Below are 16,984 nucleotides of genomic sequence, written 5' to 3' on the forward strand. Positions count from 1 at the left end.
GACACGTCAATGGGAATTTTTTCTTTTCTTTTCTTTTTGTTTTTAAACGGAGGTCGTCCATGCTTGCTCTCTCTCTCTGCTTCTTCGTCTTCTTCCTCTTAACTCGTCAGAGTATGGACGGACGGCTGACCTCCTTCCCCATCGCCAGTTAATTTATTAAATCCCAAATTGAATTCATAATGAGAACAAGACGCTTATTTATTGAATTCATAATGAGAACAAGTTGCTTGAAATAATTGACGTGGAACACCTACCACATGTATGGAGAGGTGAATTGGGTTGGCAGTTGTATCGAACTTGGGGTCCTCCACACATGTGCCAGATAAATTACAACACCCCCATTATAGAAATTTACTTTTGAACTGAGAATTATAAGAGATCATCAATTACTTATGAAGAAAGTTGCAAAATTGTCAATGTTAATATATTTTTGAGGTTAGGACCAAATTTAGTTGACATCCATCAAGCCAAGAGCTTAAGCTTTAACGTATTATCAAAACCAGTTCAACACTTGCACTAGGTCGCATATGTGCGCCTTAAAAGGAAGTAGGTTATAATTGATCAAAAGTTTAGTTTTGTATTGAAATTTGAGGAAAATCTTGAAGGGGTCATAAAGGGGATGTGATTTTTTTTTTTTAGCTAGAACCAAAGCTATTAAGAGGTGAGTGTGGATCCACCATACCAAAGCCCAGTAAAAGTAAAAGAGTGGGTGGCTAGCAAGGTTCTTGCACTAATTAAATCTAATTCCGAAATTCAAATATTGTTACTAGACACACAAGACGCGTAAGCATGAGGCTCACGCGGACTAGTGCACACCATGAAATCCCCATTCTAAGCTGCCCGACGACGACCTGCCCCCTTTATTTGCAAAGACCCCAAAGTCGAAGCAGTTTTTTTTCCCTCTCTTTATGTTCAATATCTACATTTTAAGTACCGGGTTTTCAGAAATGTATGCACCAAGTTCCTATTCAAACTATTCAATTAGTAGCCGATGATTGGCAATGTGCACCCAAGACATGTTTGGTTGACCACATAAGTTGACAACTTATTCTTGAGGTTTAAAAAAGAAAGGATAATACTGAGCCTGCATTTTAGATCATCCCAATAATTTGCGGCTTCTATCTACATGCTGCCGCAACGTCAATTTTGTCTAGACACAGTACGTTTACAAGGATGTCATAGCATCCTTTTAAGTTTTAACATGTATATTATCTTAGACCCGGTTTTCTTGAAAACAGTAAGCTTCTCGAGTTAGGTCGCAACCCATGTCAAAGATTAAACAACAGGGCTTCCCAGTGCATGGTTTAGGTTCAAGTATGTATAGAAACCCCGACAATGTAACCTTGCAAAATTTTGAATATGAGAATATTACAAAAGAGACCCACTCGCAATGTAATAATACGGTTCTTCGGGATGCCAAGACGTTGAATCTGGACCAGTGGACACCAATTACAACGATTTAGGACAAAAATTGACTGCAGACAAGAACTTGCCGGGAAACGAGCAAGTCTTGAAGGCTGCTCTCCTAGGCGAACGACAGTGAGCAAGAATTATGGTAACTATATGGTAATGAAACAACAAGGCACACTAAGGATGAAAACAGGAACGGTATCGTGCGCAGAGGAGCTTCGGCCACCGTTTTCATAGTTTAGTGGAAGAGAAAGAGCTCATGGCAGAAGTGATCTCCTCCAGGGTTCTTCCCTTCGTCTCTGGAACCAACTTGGCGACGAACAACACGGTGAGCGCTCCCACGGCCGAGAAGACGAAGAGGGTCCCTGAAAAATCCAAGGCCCAAAAAGCTTGAACAACCAAAAGGAGGGTGAACAGAAAATAATTACAAGAACAGGGCAGATGGTCGACTCCCATTTGCTTCCATCAATCGAACGCCAAAAGATGGACCAAATTCATTAAGAGTCAAATGAAGAAGATAATTGAATGTTGAGGATGGGCTAACTTAATTTATATTCGGCCAAGCAACAATTTAACGGAAGAATGAGGAGCATATGTGGAGAAGGTTGAAGATGAATAAATGGTGCACCTGACGAACTCCAGGTCATGAGGAAGTTGAATGCGTAGGAAATGGCCCACGAGCCAAACCAATGGACTAAAGTCACCAAGCTTCCTGCCATCCCTTTCACATGCAATGGGAATATCTGCGGAGAAAAAACAAGTGCATGGAAATTAATGAACTGGTCGACCTTTCCAAATTCACAATCCCATGATTTTGAGAAAAGTCCTGCAACGGAAGCTCACCTCTGACATTATGAGCCAAGGTACTGCGCCCAAACCTATGGAGAATGATCCTATGTACAACTGATCATTTGTGAAAAAAGAAATGTGAAGCGCAGTAAGCTAAAATTAGGTACAATCTACGGTTCATAAAAGGAGCAAATTTCTGGGCTGAATTCCTTTCGGACGAGAGCTTACCAGTATGCCTGCAAGGGCTAGTATTGGGATTATGTCCGGTGAGGAAACATGACCCTGCATGGTGGACAAGACACCAAAAATAAACTTGAGATACACTCTCCAGTAGCGAATTAACAGTAAAAGGCCACGTTATCTGCCATTCGATTTGCCTGGTTAAAATGGATATTATATACCTTGATTAAGAAGGAAAGGCCCGCCAGAAAGCAACCCAAGCAGGTACCAGTCGCAGAAACCTGCCACGCGAAATAATTTGCACGTCAAAGCATGTTTGCTAATGCATCTATGTGAGATTGTATTTCTCATGGAGTATGGTGCCGTGCCGTACCATTATAAGTGGTCTCCTCCCAACCCTATCCAGCAATAACGCGCCCACTGTCGTCACTGGAACCTGTAAGACATTGGCGCAGTGATTAAGTTTATAAATAGACCATGTTTTCTACCATGAATTCCATCCTCAATTCATCATTACTTTCAAATTACCTGAATAGCAGCCATGGCTACTGTTCCAGCATTTCCAGAGGAAAAGCCTGAAACCGCAAAGACAAGCTCAGAACTGAGACGAGGAGGAGACTGCACCTCCTCCAGAAGCTGGAAAAAAAAAAAGAGCAAAGGAACCAGATAGAGATACCGGCTGCCACAAAAGTTTCGCTTGCGTAAAACCCAATCCCATTTATTCCACCAAATTGTTGTAACAATATCAAGCCAACTGCAACCTAAAACGTGTGCAACGTTATTGGTGCGTGAAAACATTTTAGAAAGGCAAATGGAACAGTTGTTCATTTACTTACGATGACCGAATACAGATAGTTCCTTCGAAACAAATCCCGTATCCTTGCTTTTGGAAGCTTTGCAATGCTCTCAACGTATTTCTGGATGACACCAACACCACAATGTTATGTCGGAAGAATCATGCTCCAAATTTTTATCTTTATCTGAATGAGCTCAACATTAATTAAGAACCTGGATCTCGATGGCTTCATCAGAAATATCGGCAGAACCTCCGCGGAGCCGTCTTAGCTCCGACTCGAATTCCTCCTGCTTTCCAACCTTAGCCTGAAACATGGGTCAAGTTTTTCCAATGATCTAATTTTCCAATTCACTGGAATGGTAATAACTAATATGGTAGAAAAGACAAACCAGCCATCTTGGCGATTCAGGAATGAAGCAGAGACCTAACATCTGCAGCATGGACGGTATGAATCCTAAACATCAAGAAACCACCGATCTGAGGCCCGTTAGATTTTAACATTTTAAAGGTGTAAGTAATTAACTGAACATCTCATAAGCTAAATTTTGGGAAGAGATAATTACCCATGAGCGCCAGTGTGCGCCATGTCACGACAGTTCCTAAAAGGTACGAAAAGGATCCTCCACAAACTATGAGTAGCTACAAGAAAGGCGAAAGAACTACTTAGTGCTGCTGTTGTGATTGAAGGTAATGACAAGAGGACAGGAGACAAAACTCTGATGTGTACCGACTATGCAAAGCAAAACAACATAATTCCGCATACCTGATTTGCTGTTGTGAGTGCTCCTCTCATATTTTTGGGTGTTATCTCTGCTATGTACGTGGGAACCTGCTCACACATACATATAATGGATCTTTCATGCTGCACACGCATGTGTGTGTGTGTGTGTCTTTATGAAGAAAGAGGGGCAGCGAGAGAGTACCACGAACGAAAGAATGCCAATTCCATAACCCAGGGAGAGCCTGCCAATGTCCAGTGACCACGCACCCTTCCGTAAAAGAAATTAAGAAGATATTATTGTTAAAATTTGGTAATAAAACGAATCGACTACCTTGTAAGAAACTTTACGTTTGCTTAATGAGGGAAAGACATGCGGGAAAAATGGCAGATACAGCAAATAAGAGGAAGAATTCTTTAATTTTGTTTAGGTTCATTTCTCATTTGGCACAAACCTTTGCGACGTATATGAACAGCCATCCGACAACACAAAAGATGGACGAAATTCTCATTGCCTGCACCAACGAGATAAAATATTCAACCATAGTCAAATTTTTGCGAGAATTTCATTTCTGCATAGCCGGATTGTGTTGGGATGGGGGGAGGGAGAGAGAGAGAGAGAGTCGTGAAGCAAGTTAGTGGCGTTCACGTGCGTTGGACTCGAAATGTGGGGGCAACTCCACCTGAAAATGAAAATGAAAATGGAGATACGTCCCTCCTTCCCCTTGAGTAAAGCCAAGAAAACCCACATTCCCTCTTAATTGTTTTCTCTTGCTCTACCAGTTCTCGAATGACCAGCGAGGCCACAAGGCCTGGTGATCAGAAGCGGTAAATCCACATGTCTTCTCCACGCCCAAATCATAATGCCTTTGTAAGCCATCTCTTGGAAGAGGAAGAGGAGGAAATCCAAAAAAGGAGAAGGCTGGAGGACCTGAAGCCGGCCGGCAGGTCATGGTTTGAAGGCCTGCCTCGGGCCAGCTGTTGATGCTTTGGAAAACGGGTGAGACCCATTCCACATCCGGTAGTATTTTGGTGAACGAGGAATCGCCGCCATGAGAGGACTGAACGGTGTCCCACAGAAGTCGGGTGGACGAATTACAACATCCCATCCCATTCCACACCCTCCCCTCCCCGTTTCTGCGGGTCTTAAACCCCACTTCCCTTTAAAAACGTGCTCCCGATCGAGTCATCCTCTCTAAAACCTCACTTTGGGCTCCGGGCAACCATCAATAGAGCACGAGATTGGCCTCATAACTTCTGCATCATTCTTCATTGCCGAATTGAAGAACGGATACTGTATTGCTGGTATGCAAGGAATAAGAAGATAAAATGGGACATGGAAGGTCAAATAAGAACGGGACAACTAGGTTGTGACCACGTCCGGTGACCTCATAGTGTCACACAATCAAAGAGAGAGAGAGAGAGAGATGGGTGTATTGGATGCAGAAATACCCCCTTGCGGCCGAGGAAGTCGGAGAGGCGCCCGCTCATGATGGCGCCCACCATTGCCCCTATCGTCAATATGGACCCGAACATAGAATACTGCCACGCCAAATCAAAACCAGATACAGATTAGATCACTGCCCCCGACCCACCAACTGTGAAAGAAAGGACGAGTGACCATCACAAACAAAGGTCCGTTTTCAATATTGGCAAAGTGTTACTAAAAAAGTTAGGGCAAATGTCCTTTGGAAGAGGGATGACCCACTCTGGAAAGAAGAAGATAGAGCAGAGAAAGGAAAAAAGGAAAAGGAAGGAAGAAAGTGGGATGGTTTGATCATAAAACATCTGAAGTTTGGACATGAAAGCTTAGCAGGAGCAGTGGGCAGAATATATACCTCCGCGAGTGTGAGATGCAGATCTCTCCTGATGCCCGCCTGGGCCGGCGAAGAGAAGCCCCCCTGCAGGCCGACATTAGCCTAACTGAATAAAAACAAAATGCACGAATGGCTTGGCTGCCATGGGGCTGCCCACAACATGGCTTGGCATGCATGGAGAGATTAATTAAGAGGAGAAACAGGGTCTGAGAAGTTGGAGGGGGGAAGGGTGCTTACGGACATTCCAAACTGGAAAGAACCGGCGACGGCGACAAGCGTGCTGAGCAGGACCATGCAGTTGGATCCGCAGCCCACCTCCTTGGTTCCTCTGGAGATGAGGGGAAGGATGATCGACTCTCCGCTCTCCACGTCCTTGGCTTTCGCCATCGTCACCGGCTCACTGGGTTTCTCGGACGGAGAGGGAGGGATCACCGGGCTCGTGTGGATGAGTGAGAGGGAATTAATGCGGGATTTTTGGCTGCAGCAGGGAGGAGTCACCCGAGTATTTAGTTAGTCAGTAGAAAGGCCATCCCCGCCGTCTCCAGCAATGCAACTCATGGCGCCTAAGGCTTTCATCGCCTCCTTTTATAGGGAGGGGAAATATTTTGGAGATCGAGGACGAGGAATCATTGTCCAAAATACCCTTTCACTTCAGCATCATCATTGTTGATTGATGACTACCGTCAATCGCGGCTTCATTGGAGATATATAAGTCATTGTACAATTTTTGTGCGATAATATAATCGTGACAAAAAGTACTCTTAACAAAAAAGAACTTTTTTTGTAAAGACAAAACAAAAAAATTGAAAAAAATAAGGTTTTGAAATGTGAAAAAAGTTTAGACCGAATAATTGTGTCACAAGTACAATATATTCTTGGAGCGGTAAAGAAAAGTTTTTGTTTTTGTTTTTTTTTTTTTTTTGTCATGCTCATATTCATTGTCTCATGCTTATTATCTTATATCTCGGTCGTTATCTCAGACATACATGTAACATTATCTTATAACTCAATCATTATTTCATACTCCATGCCATTATCGATAATGATAAAGGTAGTGTTCTGTGCTATATACCTTATGTCATTATCTCATGCCACCTACTGTCATTATTTTTGACAATACAAGTATAAAAGAGGGTATAAGACAATGAGTATAAGATAAGAACAATATTAAGAATATTTATTTTGCATGTGCAATGTTAAAGTAAATATTCATGGTTCACCTTCAACAACAACATATGCTCATCGTTTACACAAAGTGGCGTATAGAACTTGATCTCGTAGCTTTCTGTTATAGGGAACCAACCGACCGCAGCATCGAAGCAAGATAAGGTATGTAGGTGTTACGTGGAGGCGCTTGAGCATATTCAAGAGTACCACGCCGACGCGAGGGGGGAGGCGATAGGTGAGAGGAAAATTCATGAGATTGGCCAGCGAAGAAGATTTTCTTTTTACGGCCATGCATGGACGCGGCGGAGTCAACATAATTTTAGAGGAAGGAAACGACAAAGACCGGAGTGAGTCAGTTTGACGTGGAAGGCGCGTAAAATAAAGACAGTGGCGCCGCTGGTGTCTGTCTGCACGACGTCAGACCGGGGTCGGTCCGCCGTTGGGTTAGGTAGGCTGGCCCTCCCTTCCCTTTGTTTGTTTGTTTGTTTGTTTTTGACGATACCCAATGCCAATGGGCAGGCCTGCCCAAAAGAAGGCAACTTCTTCTCCGTCCTCTTATTCCCATCTCAACAATTTTCAAGCCCCCAACCAGCCATTGAATACAATAGCTTGAATATAAGACAAAAATAAATTATTGATTTAGGGTTTACAACTTCATAGCCTAATTAAGAACCTCCAAGATTCGTCATTGCATCAATAGTTTTTCTTTTCCTCCCTCAGATTTGACGGCATCTACACGTTCAATAGATTAAAAAAAAATCGATATGCAGCATGTACATTACTCGATTTCATAAAACGTCAAAAGTTGTCTCAAATTTCAAATTTCTACTCATAAAGTTGCACTTTATACACTAGAAAAATTATATGGTGATATATATGCATTGCTTCTCATGTTTTTAGCGAGGTGGATGAAGTAAATATACGAAGCATTTATTTTGCCAGAAAGCAGCCACACAAATGGTTGCAAATTCAGATGTCACACAAGAGATATTTTCAAACAGCATATTCCTCCCCCTGAGGCTGAGGGCCTTCTTTTACTTTCAACATCTAAGCGAGTTTGTAAATGACAATGACGAAGGTCACCCTATCAGCTTTATCGTCGTTCACCTCCTTACTGGCTCCATGGTTGTGATCATTTTGCTTATACTGCTTTGATTGATTGAGGGGACGAAAGAAAAGGTCAGCATTTCGCTTTTTTGCTGTGGATCCACAAAATTAATTCAAGGATAGTGATAATCATGGTCCCTGACCTCTGATTATCCTACTCTCTTAGTAAGAATCTCACTAGGGATGTTTAACGACGCGAGCTCGCCCACAACTACAGAACTTGATTACATAGGTGAATGATTTGATGTTACAACTCGGCCCATTCTGATACTGAAGGCCCAGGCTTCCAGCTTCGCAGACCCAAACCTACCCCTAATGACTTCAATTTCTACTTCCAAAAGGACTAGAAACTAAAACAATGAATCACTTAGTCAACATCGTTATAAGCCGTTAAAGATTTTCAGTAATCTTTAATACAAAACTAAACTTTCAAGGTAATACACTTAAACCTCTATATATCACATAGTTAATTGGTAGGTAAGTTATTTCATTAATATCTTTTATTTTTCCTCTTCTCTTAGGGTGTGTTTGATATAAGGGTGGGCAACAGTGGCCAGGTACTCAATGATTAGGTGGGTCTTGGATAGTCAGCCCACGATGGGCTAGGCTTGTGGGGGTTATTTGATAATTGGGCTGGCCCGATACAGAAAACTTGTTGGGTCGTGCTGGCCCAATTGGGTATTGGGGACCCCAACTTAGCTATATATATATAATGTTGACTCCCTTAAAAACTCTTTGTGTGTCTTCAATGTCTCCCTTAAAAACTCTAAATACATGTTTGTGAGATAATAAAATATAAAATGTTAAGGGTTAATTGATGGACATAAAGTTGATGGCTGGGCCTGGACTAGAAACTAAGCAGGCTTGGCTTGGGCAGCCTGTAAGGGCTTTGGGTCTGCTTGAACTCGGCTTTGTCGAGCCTTGAGCCATCTTGACCCAGCCCCCAGCCTTAGTTTGATAAAGGTCTGAGGTTGATTTGTGAACAAACGTCAGATTTAAGATATAGGGACCTCATTACCTTCTCAAAACACATATTCAAGGTTGGGAAAGAGGTTCGATCTTCCTTGAACCGACCTTCAATATGAGATCCTCAGTGCATCTGTTTCTGCGCCATGAAAGAGATTCCTAATTTGCAAGGTCTTTTGACAATATGAAGAAATTCTTTACCCATTCTTGGATAAGTGCCCACATGATTTCATTTGCGAACTTATTAGTCTTTGTCTTTAATAGCCAGTATGATTTTTTCCTAAAGATTGGAGTAGGCTACTTGAATTCTTTAAGTTATAAATTGTTTTTACTGCTGAAACTGAAAGACTCGTTATTAAAGGGCACAAGCTGATGCAAAAAGTAAGATGAAAAATGTATATAAGATTAAACTATACACCCTTGAACCTAACGATTTCAGCTCTATGGAACCCTAACAACTTTGTACAGCACCACATGCTAAAACTCTCACCACCACTCTTAAGGATGAAGGTTTGAAAAGCTTCGCCGCTGAAGTGATAGAAGATGGGATGGAGAGAGTAGAGGAACCGATTTGTTAAGGGAAGGTGAAGAAGCACAAACCTGTTGCATGAACGACCCACCTTACAGGAGAAGAGGCCCAGGGGAGCATGAAAAATGGGAACGTTGCTTAACTGGTCTGATTCGCAAGAATGCTAAAGAACATATGCCATTGATGGGAGGAGGCCAAAAGTTGTCAGTACCAGACAAAGTCACTGCTTCCACCGAAGAATGTGGACTGTCTCCCTGAGCGATTGTGTGTGGTTCGACCAAATGCAAGCGATCTCACCGCATTGGGCCAAAGAAAATGTTGGGAAGGAATACTGAGCTGCAGTCATCTGCATTTATGGTTTTCTACTTTTCTTGGTACGTAGTGGGTGATCTCAACGAGGTGCATTTTGGCCTTACTGCTGATCTTGTATGATCCTTTTTGTGTTCCAATGTTTCAGGGACATGCTCTTCAAAATTGCATACTCATTACTCAGAGGGCTCCAATTGATTATGGGCTCCCTCTGTACAGTTTTGCATGTCTTTCATTCTGATTCAGCAAGTGAGTTCATTCCATTGCAAGTTCGAAGTTGTTCATTTGTTGTTTAAATCGATTCTCTAAGTTGCAGTTTATCATTGTCTCTCATGAGGCACCCCTTATTTGGAGGTAACTGGCGATGTTGGCCAAATTTCATTTGTTATAGTCCATCTCAAGCAAAAGAAATATTAAATTTTGTTTATAAGCAAACAACATCCACCGAGAGCCAGTACGCAAGCAAAGTCCATACCCCCCTTCCATCTCCAGTAGGCAAAATCAGAGTTCGTCGGGGATAATTTCTCTGCTATCGCACACTTGGGGCAGAGCCATTAGATACGGGTTTGTAATGTTGGCGATGGGCTTAATTAATCGCTCATATTTTCTTTGCACGATGACCTTAGGCATAGCTAGTATATATGTCCAGACCCCGACTCTTCTTCCTCACCTTTCTCTAATTTGTCATGCCTTTTTTTACCCTTGGCTATACATATATATATATATCAAGAGAGAGAGAGAGAGAGAGAGAGAGAAAGTTTTCAGGAGGGTCTCCATTTAATAACATATGGTCCTTGTTATGGGCCATAACATATAAGCTGTCCCGGTTAAAAATACTTTCATTTGGAACTTTTAACAGTTTTTGGCCCCTCTTTTGCCAAAAATCTAGCATTTGTGAAACAGTTTTTTAATTTAGGCAGTTGAACGTAAGTTGTTGAAGTTTATTGGTTAGACGTGCCTTAGCAAATGTTTTACACACATACACGTGTGCATGTGTATGTGTATGAAAAGTGAATGATACAGTGTGCCATATAGTTGGTGGATGAATAAAAGTCTGTTGCTAAGAAGACTATAAATTGTTGCTAAAACAACTATGAGGAATAAGTTTAACCAGTTAAAGAGATGCATATATAATGCAAAGGTAAGAGGCAATCTCTATTGAATTGATGTCCTGGCGAATAGCAACCTTCAGAAAAGTTCTGCAAGCGCTGATTTGATTTGGTTGCCTAGGATCTTAGATCTGAAGTGATTAGAGATCCTTAGACTCCAAGATACTAAAGTTTGAGAACAAGATTTCTCAACGAAGATTTTAAATGTCATGTTCAGAACCATGAGGTGGGTTTGATTAACTTCTAATTTAAGATCCGATGTGATTTGAGCACCTCAAATATGTGGATTTAAGATTTAAGATGTGACCCCCTCCCGCCCAACCACAAATTTGAGGTTTTAGCCATAAACTGAGGATCTGAAATCCTCTTTTTCATATAGTGGTAAAATTTGGTGTTTGTGTAGTAGTACGCAAAGCATCTTCCAATTTGAAAACCTACCTGTTCAATTCAGGTCCTTGGGAAGAGGAAGAGCAACAGCAGCCACCCATTGTCTACATGTAGGCCCTTTGCAGATAACAACACGTAATGCAATCAAACTCTACATTGAAGTTATTGTAGGAACGGCGAACAATAATTTTGTCAATTTTACTCTTGCGTTTCAAAAGTTGAACACCAATAGATGTCATTCCTATATGTGTCAACCCGTTGTTGTAAATGGCTCAAGCGTTAGCGGCTTTTGACTAATTTCTTCTTCTTCTTCTTTTGGACGTTGTCGTCAGTATCCAAATGTGAGGGCCGTCGTAAAAGTTGCTTTTTTGAAGCCAGTTAGGAAGTACCTTTTCCAAGCAGGCCATCGTTTTGACGAATCAGCCAATTCAACTGAATTGCTCGTCAAAAATTCAATAAACATTCTATTTTTGAAAAATAAACTAAATAATGTATGAAAATCAATCAACATACATCTCAGAAAAAGAAAACACTCGACACCCAAATTAAGTCATTTTACCACCGATTTAAACTGAATTAGCCAATTCAAGCAGATTTTCAACATTAGCCGCCATATTTAAGAGACGCTAACCACAGTTAAGGCAGTCAGTGTCACGGGCTGACAACTTCGGCCCGTGCGGCGCGGCAAGAACCTGATTGCCGCAAGCCTTCAAACCACCGAACGGGGCGCAAAAGTAGTTTGAGAAAACAAGTGTATAAAGAATGTTTGTGAATAAAGAAATCTCGCAATGTATTCGCTTGAAGAATTAGTACATCACGAGAAAGATAAGTAAGGAGAATGATCTCGACTTTACTTATGTAGGATGGCCGAGGCCGCTTACAGGATTCCCATGCCGACCATCCAAAACAAGAAATCCCAATACTTGACACTTAGACCGGTGGGAGGGTACTCCCTTACAAGTAAACATGCATAAGCAAATGACTCAACATAAGCAAAAGAAGTACAATGCAAAACAAAGCAAAGGACTGTACAGACTCCCAGACACAGGGGAACAGGCTCCCCCCTTCAAGTTATGCGCCGTCCTCGGCGCCAGCAGTTTCATGATAGGCCTTGACTTCCAGCGGGTAGCGCTGCTTCATGCGGAATGCATACTCCCAGGTGGGGTTGTGTTCGCCTATCCACTTCACTTGGTACTTCTTCGGCTCCCCCAAATAGTTTGTCTTGTGCCGAAGAATTTCTTCCATCCGACGGTCCGCCGCTCGCTTGGTCGGCGGGGCTCGCTGCAGGATCGGGTCTCGTTCTGGAACGCTTCGCTCAGGGTCTTCCTCATCGACGTAGAAGGGCTTCAGGTTACAAACATGGAACACTGAATGCACCTTAAAGTCTGGCGGCAAGTCTAGCTTGTAGGCTAGCTTTCCGATTCTCTTCAGCACCGTGAAGGGTCCCTCATACTTGCGGATCAATGACCGGTGTCGACCACGGAAAATGCTCGTGCGATCAGGGTAGAGCTTTACGAGGACTTGATCACCCACCCAGAATTCCATTGGCCTTCGATTCCGATCTGCAAACTTTTTCATCTTTTTGGCGGCCTTGTGTAAGAACGCCTTAGCCATTTCCGTGTGGTCCTGCCAATCGCGAACGAACTGGTAGGCAAAAGTGGGTCTTCCCTTTTCTTGGGCTGCAAGGGTATGTGGCATCAACGGTTGTTGTCCAGTGGCTATTTCGAATGGACTATGTCCAGAAGACTCGCTCTTCTGCAAATTGTAGCAAAATTGAGCTACATCCAACAATTTCACCCAATCTTTTTGATTCGCACTGACATAGTGTCGAAGGTATTGTTCCAACAATCCGTTGATTCGTTCAGTTTGGCCGTCCGTTTGAGGGTGGAAACTTGTTGAGAATAATAAATCCGAACCCAACAAACGAAATACTTCGCGCCAAAATTTTCCTGTGAAGCGAGCGTCCCGATCACTAACAATGCTTTTCGGCACGCCCCAATGCTTGACAATATGCTTCACGAACAACTCGGCCGTCTTTTCCGCGGGACATTCTTTAGAGGCTGGGATAAATGTGGCATACTTTGAAAATCTATCCACAACCACAAGGATGGAGCTGAAGCCGTCAACTTTGGGCAAGCTGACGATGAAGTCCATGGAGAGGCATTCCCATGGACGTTCCGGAATAGGAAGAGGTTCCAGGAGACCGGCAGGCTTCTGGTTTGTTCCCTTGTCCTGCTGACAGATCAAGCATGTTTTCACATATGCTTCAACGTCGTCGCGCATCTGTGGCCAGTAGTAGCCACGTTCGAGTAGTGCCAGTGTCCGCTCCTGGCCAGGATGGCCAGCCCACAATGAGTCATGACACTCCTTTAGCAACTCTCGTCGGAGATTGCCCCATCTGGGAACGAACACTCGTCCGCCCTTTGCCATCAAAAGTCCATCTTGTAGCCAAAATCGTCGCGTCTTTCCCGCCTCCGTTGTTTCGACCAAGTGCTTGGCCACTGGGTCCTGCTTCATGCCTTCTCGAATCCGCCCAAGAAGAGCACCCTCGAGTTGCGCTTCGGATGATGCTATCCGGGTAGCTGCCAACTCTGCCTTCCGACTCAGTGCATCGGCCACGACGTTTGCCTTCCCTGCCTTGTACTCCAAGGCGAAATTGAATTCCGCAAGGAATTCCTGCCATCGAGCTTGCTTCGGACTCAACTTCTTTTGAGTCTGGAAGTAGCTTGTGGCTACGTTATCAGTCTTTACCACGAATTGGGACCCCAATAAGTAATGCCTCCATGTGCGAAGACAATGAATAACGGCTGTCATTTCCCTTTCATGCACGGAGTACCGTCGCTCCGCGTCTTTCAGCTTCCGACTCTCATAGGCAACTGGATGACCTTCCTGCATCAAAACTCCACCAATGGCAAAATCTGATGCATCCGTGTGGACTTCAAATTTTCTTGTGTGGTCGGGCAACCTGAGCACAGGCTCCTGCGTCAGGGCCCTCTTTAACTTGTCGAAGGCATCTTCTTCGAGCTCTTCCCAAGCCCAAGTTCGGTTTTTCTTCAACAAATCAGTGAGAGGCGCAGTTATCAAAGAATACCCCTCAATGAATCGTCGATAGTAATTTGCCAAACCAAGAAAAGAACGTAGTTCTGGTACATTAGTTGGCGGTTTCCAGTCTTGAATTGCCCTCACCTTTTCGGTGTCCATTCGCAGCTGACTTTTTCCCACAATGTGACCGAGAAAACTGATTTCCGGTTGGCCGAATAGGCACTTCTCGCGCTTCACATAGAGTTCGTTTTCCTCCAATACCTTGAACACTGTCCGCAAGTGTTCTACATGTTCCCTCATGGATTTGCTATACACTACAATGTCATCAAGATAGACTACCACGAACTTATCTAAGTACGGATAGAATATCTTATTCATTAGAGTCGAAAAAGTGGCTGGGGCATTCGTCAACCCGAACGGCATTACCAAGAATTCAAAGGCACCGTAACGAGTGACGCAAGTGGTCTTTGGCTCGTCGCCATCAACAATCCGAACTTGCCAATATCCTGATCTGAGGTCTAACTTGGAAAACACTTGAGCTTTGCCCAGTTGATCAAACAGATCTGCAATCAAAGGTAAAGGGTACTTGTTCTTCACCGTTACCTTGTTCAACGCTCGATAATCCACACATAGCCTTTTGGAGCCATCATGTTTCGCTTGGAATAACACTGGTGCACCGAAAGGAGCTTTGGAGGGTCTGATTATACCTCCAGCTAGCATCTCATCCAACTGTCGCCGAAGTTCTCTTAATTCTGCAGGGGCCATTCGATATGGTGCCATTGCCGGGGGTTTGGCACCAGGGATGAGTTCGATGGCATGATCCACCTCGCGTCGAGGTGGCAGCCGTCTAGGGAGCTCCACAGGCATTGTTCCTGCGAATTCCGCTAAGACAGGCGCAAGCGCCTCTGGGACCAAACCAGGGGAGTCATTAGTTACTTCCCTGATTGCCACCAAGTACGTGTCTTCGCCGTGCTTGAGGCCTTTCTTCAACTGAAGGGCAGATATCATTGCGGCTTTGCCCTTATCCCTCTTTATCGATGTTACTGGAACCATACAAGGGGACTTTTCATCCATGATACTGATACTGCGTAGGTGCGGCATTGGCACCATTTTCGCTGTACTGAGGAGCTCCATGCCTAGGATCATCCGGAAATCATCCATCGGGACCACCGAGAAGTTGGCCCTTCCTAACCAACTCTCAATCTTCACAACCGCATCCCGGGCCACTCCGTGGATGGGTTTGGCCTCTGAGTTCACCGCCTTCATGCGTAACTCTCCCCTCTCAAGGGTTAGGCCCAGTCTCCTCGCCTCCTCAACTGAGACGAAGTTATGCGTAGCTCCCGTGTCTACCATAGCCAAGGTAGGCCTTCCATTTACCAGGATTTCCAAGTACATGAGCTCGTTAGAAGGTGTCGCTGTCACCTTCGCTTTTTCCTCCCTTTTTATGGTGTTCAGAAGTTGAAGTGCACCCATCTTTGGTCCTTCCCCTTCTTCACCTTGTGCCGCATTAGCAGATTGCCTTGAAGAGCTTGCCTGATTGTCCCTATTTACGCGCTTTGGACATTGCCTTCCTAAGTGATTACCATCGCAAAACCAACATTTCAACACTCTATTCTGAGAGTTGTCGTTTCTGTGAAAGAAAGTTCTTCTTTCGACTTGGCGCTGAGTTGATGGTTCATCTTTCCGTTCCCTTCGATCATCTTTCTTTCCTCCATGGTCAGGCTTCCTCGATGGCTTGAAGGCGTTAGTGTAGCTCTTGCGCTGAGTATCAGCCAAACGTTCTGCTACTACATAAGCGTCCTCCAAGGTCTCTGGATTACTCCTTTCCACTTCGGATTGCGCCCATGACTGCAGTCCCAAAATAAACCAGTTCAATTTATCTTGTTCTTGCATATCTGGCACATCTAACATCAGCCTTTGATAAGCCCTCACGTAATCTCGCAAGGATCCGGTATGTTTTAATTCACCAACCATCCGATAGGCATGGCGTGTCGCATTCGGGGCATGAAGTAAGTTCTTAACTCTCGTTGAAAATCATCGAAAGTGTCTATTGTGCAGATCCCCTTTTGAATGTCGAGCCTTTTCCTTCTCCACCATGCCACAGCATCGCCCTCTAGCAACATAGCCGCAGTCTTGACTTGAAGGTCGTCCCCCATAACGCCTTGCAAGTCCAGGTAATATTCCACTTGGAATAAAAAGTTGTCGATAACTCGACTATCCCGAGTTCCATTGTATTTAGCTGGTCTCTGAACGTCGACCTTCGCTGGCCGATCGTTACCTCCACCTACAGAGATTTGTCGCTGTAGTGTGCGGTTCTTGACCTGAAGTTCCTTGACTTCAGCCTGTAACGTGGTCACTGTGTCTGTCAGTGCCCGATTCATGGCCACTAGGTCGGCCATTTGTTCCCGTAGTACCTTCATCTCGTCCTTCATTTCCCCGAAGGACTCAGCTGCATTACCCAACGCTTCTTCATGAGCAGTTACGTCGGTAGCCAGCTTGTTCACCATCTCGGTCAGGTCTTCCTGACCCTGGGATGTACCCATCTCGTCAGAATGGGCTACTCCCTTGCCCTTGGCACTTCGCAGATTGTATTGAGTCGCCAGGGCTTCCTCCTCTTCGATCAACGATCGTCGGAGGTCTCTTTCGATCAACGATCGT

At 44.0% G+C, this 16,984-nt stretch overlaps 1 protein-coding gene across 1 annotated transcript; it reads right to left on the bottom strand.

Moving 5' to 3' along the window:
* Nucleotides 1-1,319: 1,319 nt before the first annotated feature.
* LOC116250530 (sugar transporter ERD6-like 16) lies at nucleotides 1,320-6,262 on the bottom strand. The gene is made up of 18 exons (XM_031624216.2): nucleotides 5,948-6,262; nucleotides 5,732-5,794; nucleotides 5,346-5,435; nucleotides 4,349-4,408; nucleotides 4,099-4,164; nucleotides 3,939-4,004; nucleotides 3,739-3,814; nucleotides 3,565-3,629; nucleotides 3,388-3,480; nucleotides 3,216-3,296; nucleotides 3,056-3,140; nucleotides 2,908-2,954; nucleotides 2,753-2,815; nucleotides 2,601-2,660; nucleotides 2,428-2,481; nucleotides 2,254-2,313; nucleotides 2,039-2,153; nucleotides 1,320-1,775 (listed from the first exon to the last, which is right to left on the bottom strand). The coding sequence occupies exons 1-18, from the start codon at nucleotides 6,095-6,097 to the stop codon at nucleotides 1,642-1,644; spliced, it is 1,428 nt and encodes a 475-aa protein (XP_031480076.1). The 5' UTR covers nucleotides 6,098-6,262; the 3' UTR covers nucleotides 1,320-1,641.
* Nucleotides 6,263-16,984: the final 10,722 nt, after the last annotated feature.

The sequence above is a fragment of the Nymphaea colorata genome, chromosome 3 (assembly GCF_008831285.2).
Source record: "Nymphaea colorata isolate Beijing-Zhang1983 chromosome 3, ASM883128v2, whole genome shotgun sequence".
NCBI lineage: Eukaryota > Viridiplantae > Streptophyta > Magnoliopsida > Nymphaeales > Nymphaeaceae > Nymphaea > Nymphaea colorata.

Excerpts from the sequence above, each read along its gene's own strand:
- LOC116250530 (XM_031624216.2), bottom strand. The coding sequence starts at position 6,097 with ATGGCGAAAGCCAAGGACGTGGAGAGCGGAGAGTCGATCATCCTTCCC. Across the intron at positions 4,165-4,348 it reads TGTTCATATACGTCGCAAAG|GGTGCGTGGTCACTGGACAT; the intron begins GTTTGTGCCAAA and ends CTTTTACGGAAG. Across the intron at positions 3,815-3,938 it reads CACTCACAACAGCAAATCAG|CTACTCATAGTTTGTGGAGG; the intron begins GTATGCGGAATT and ends CCTTTCTTGTAG.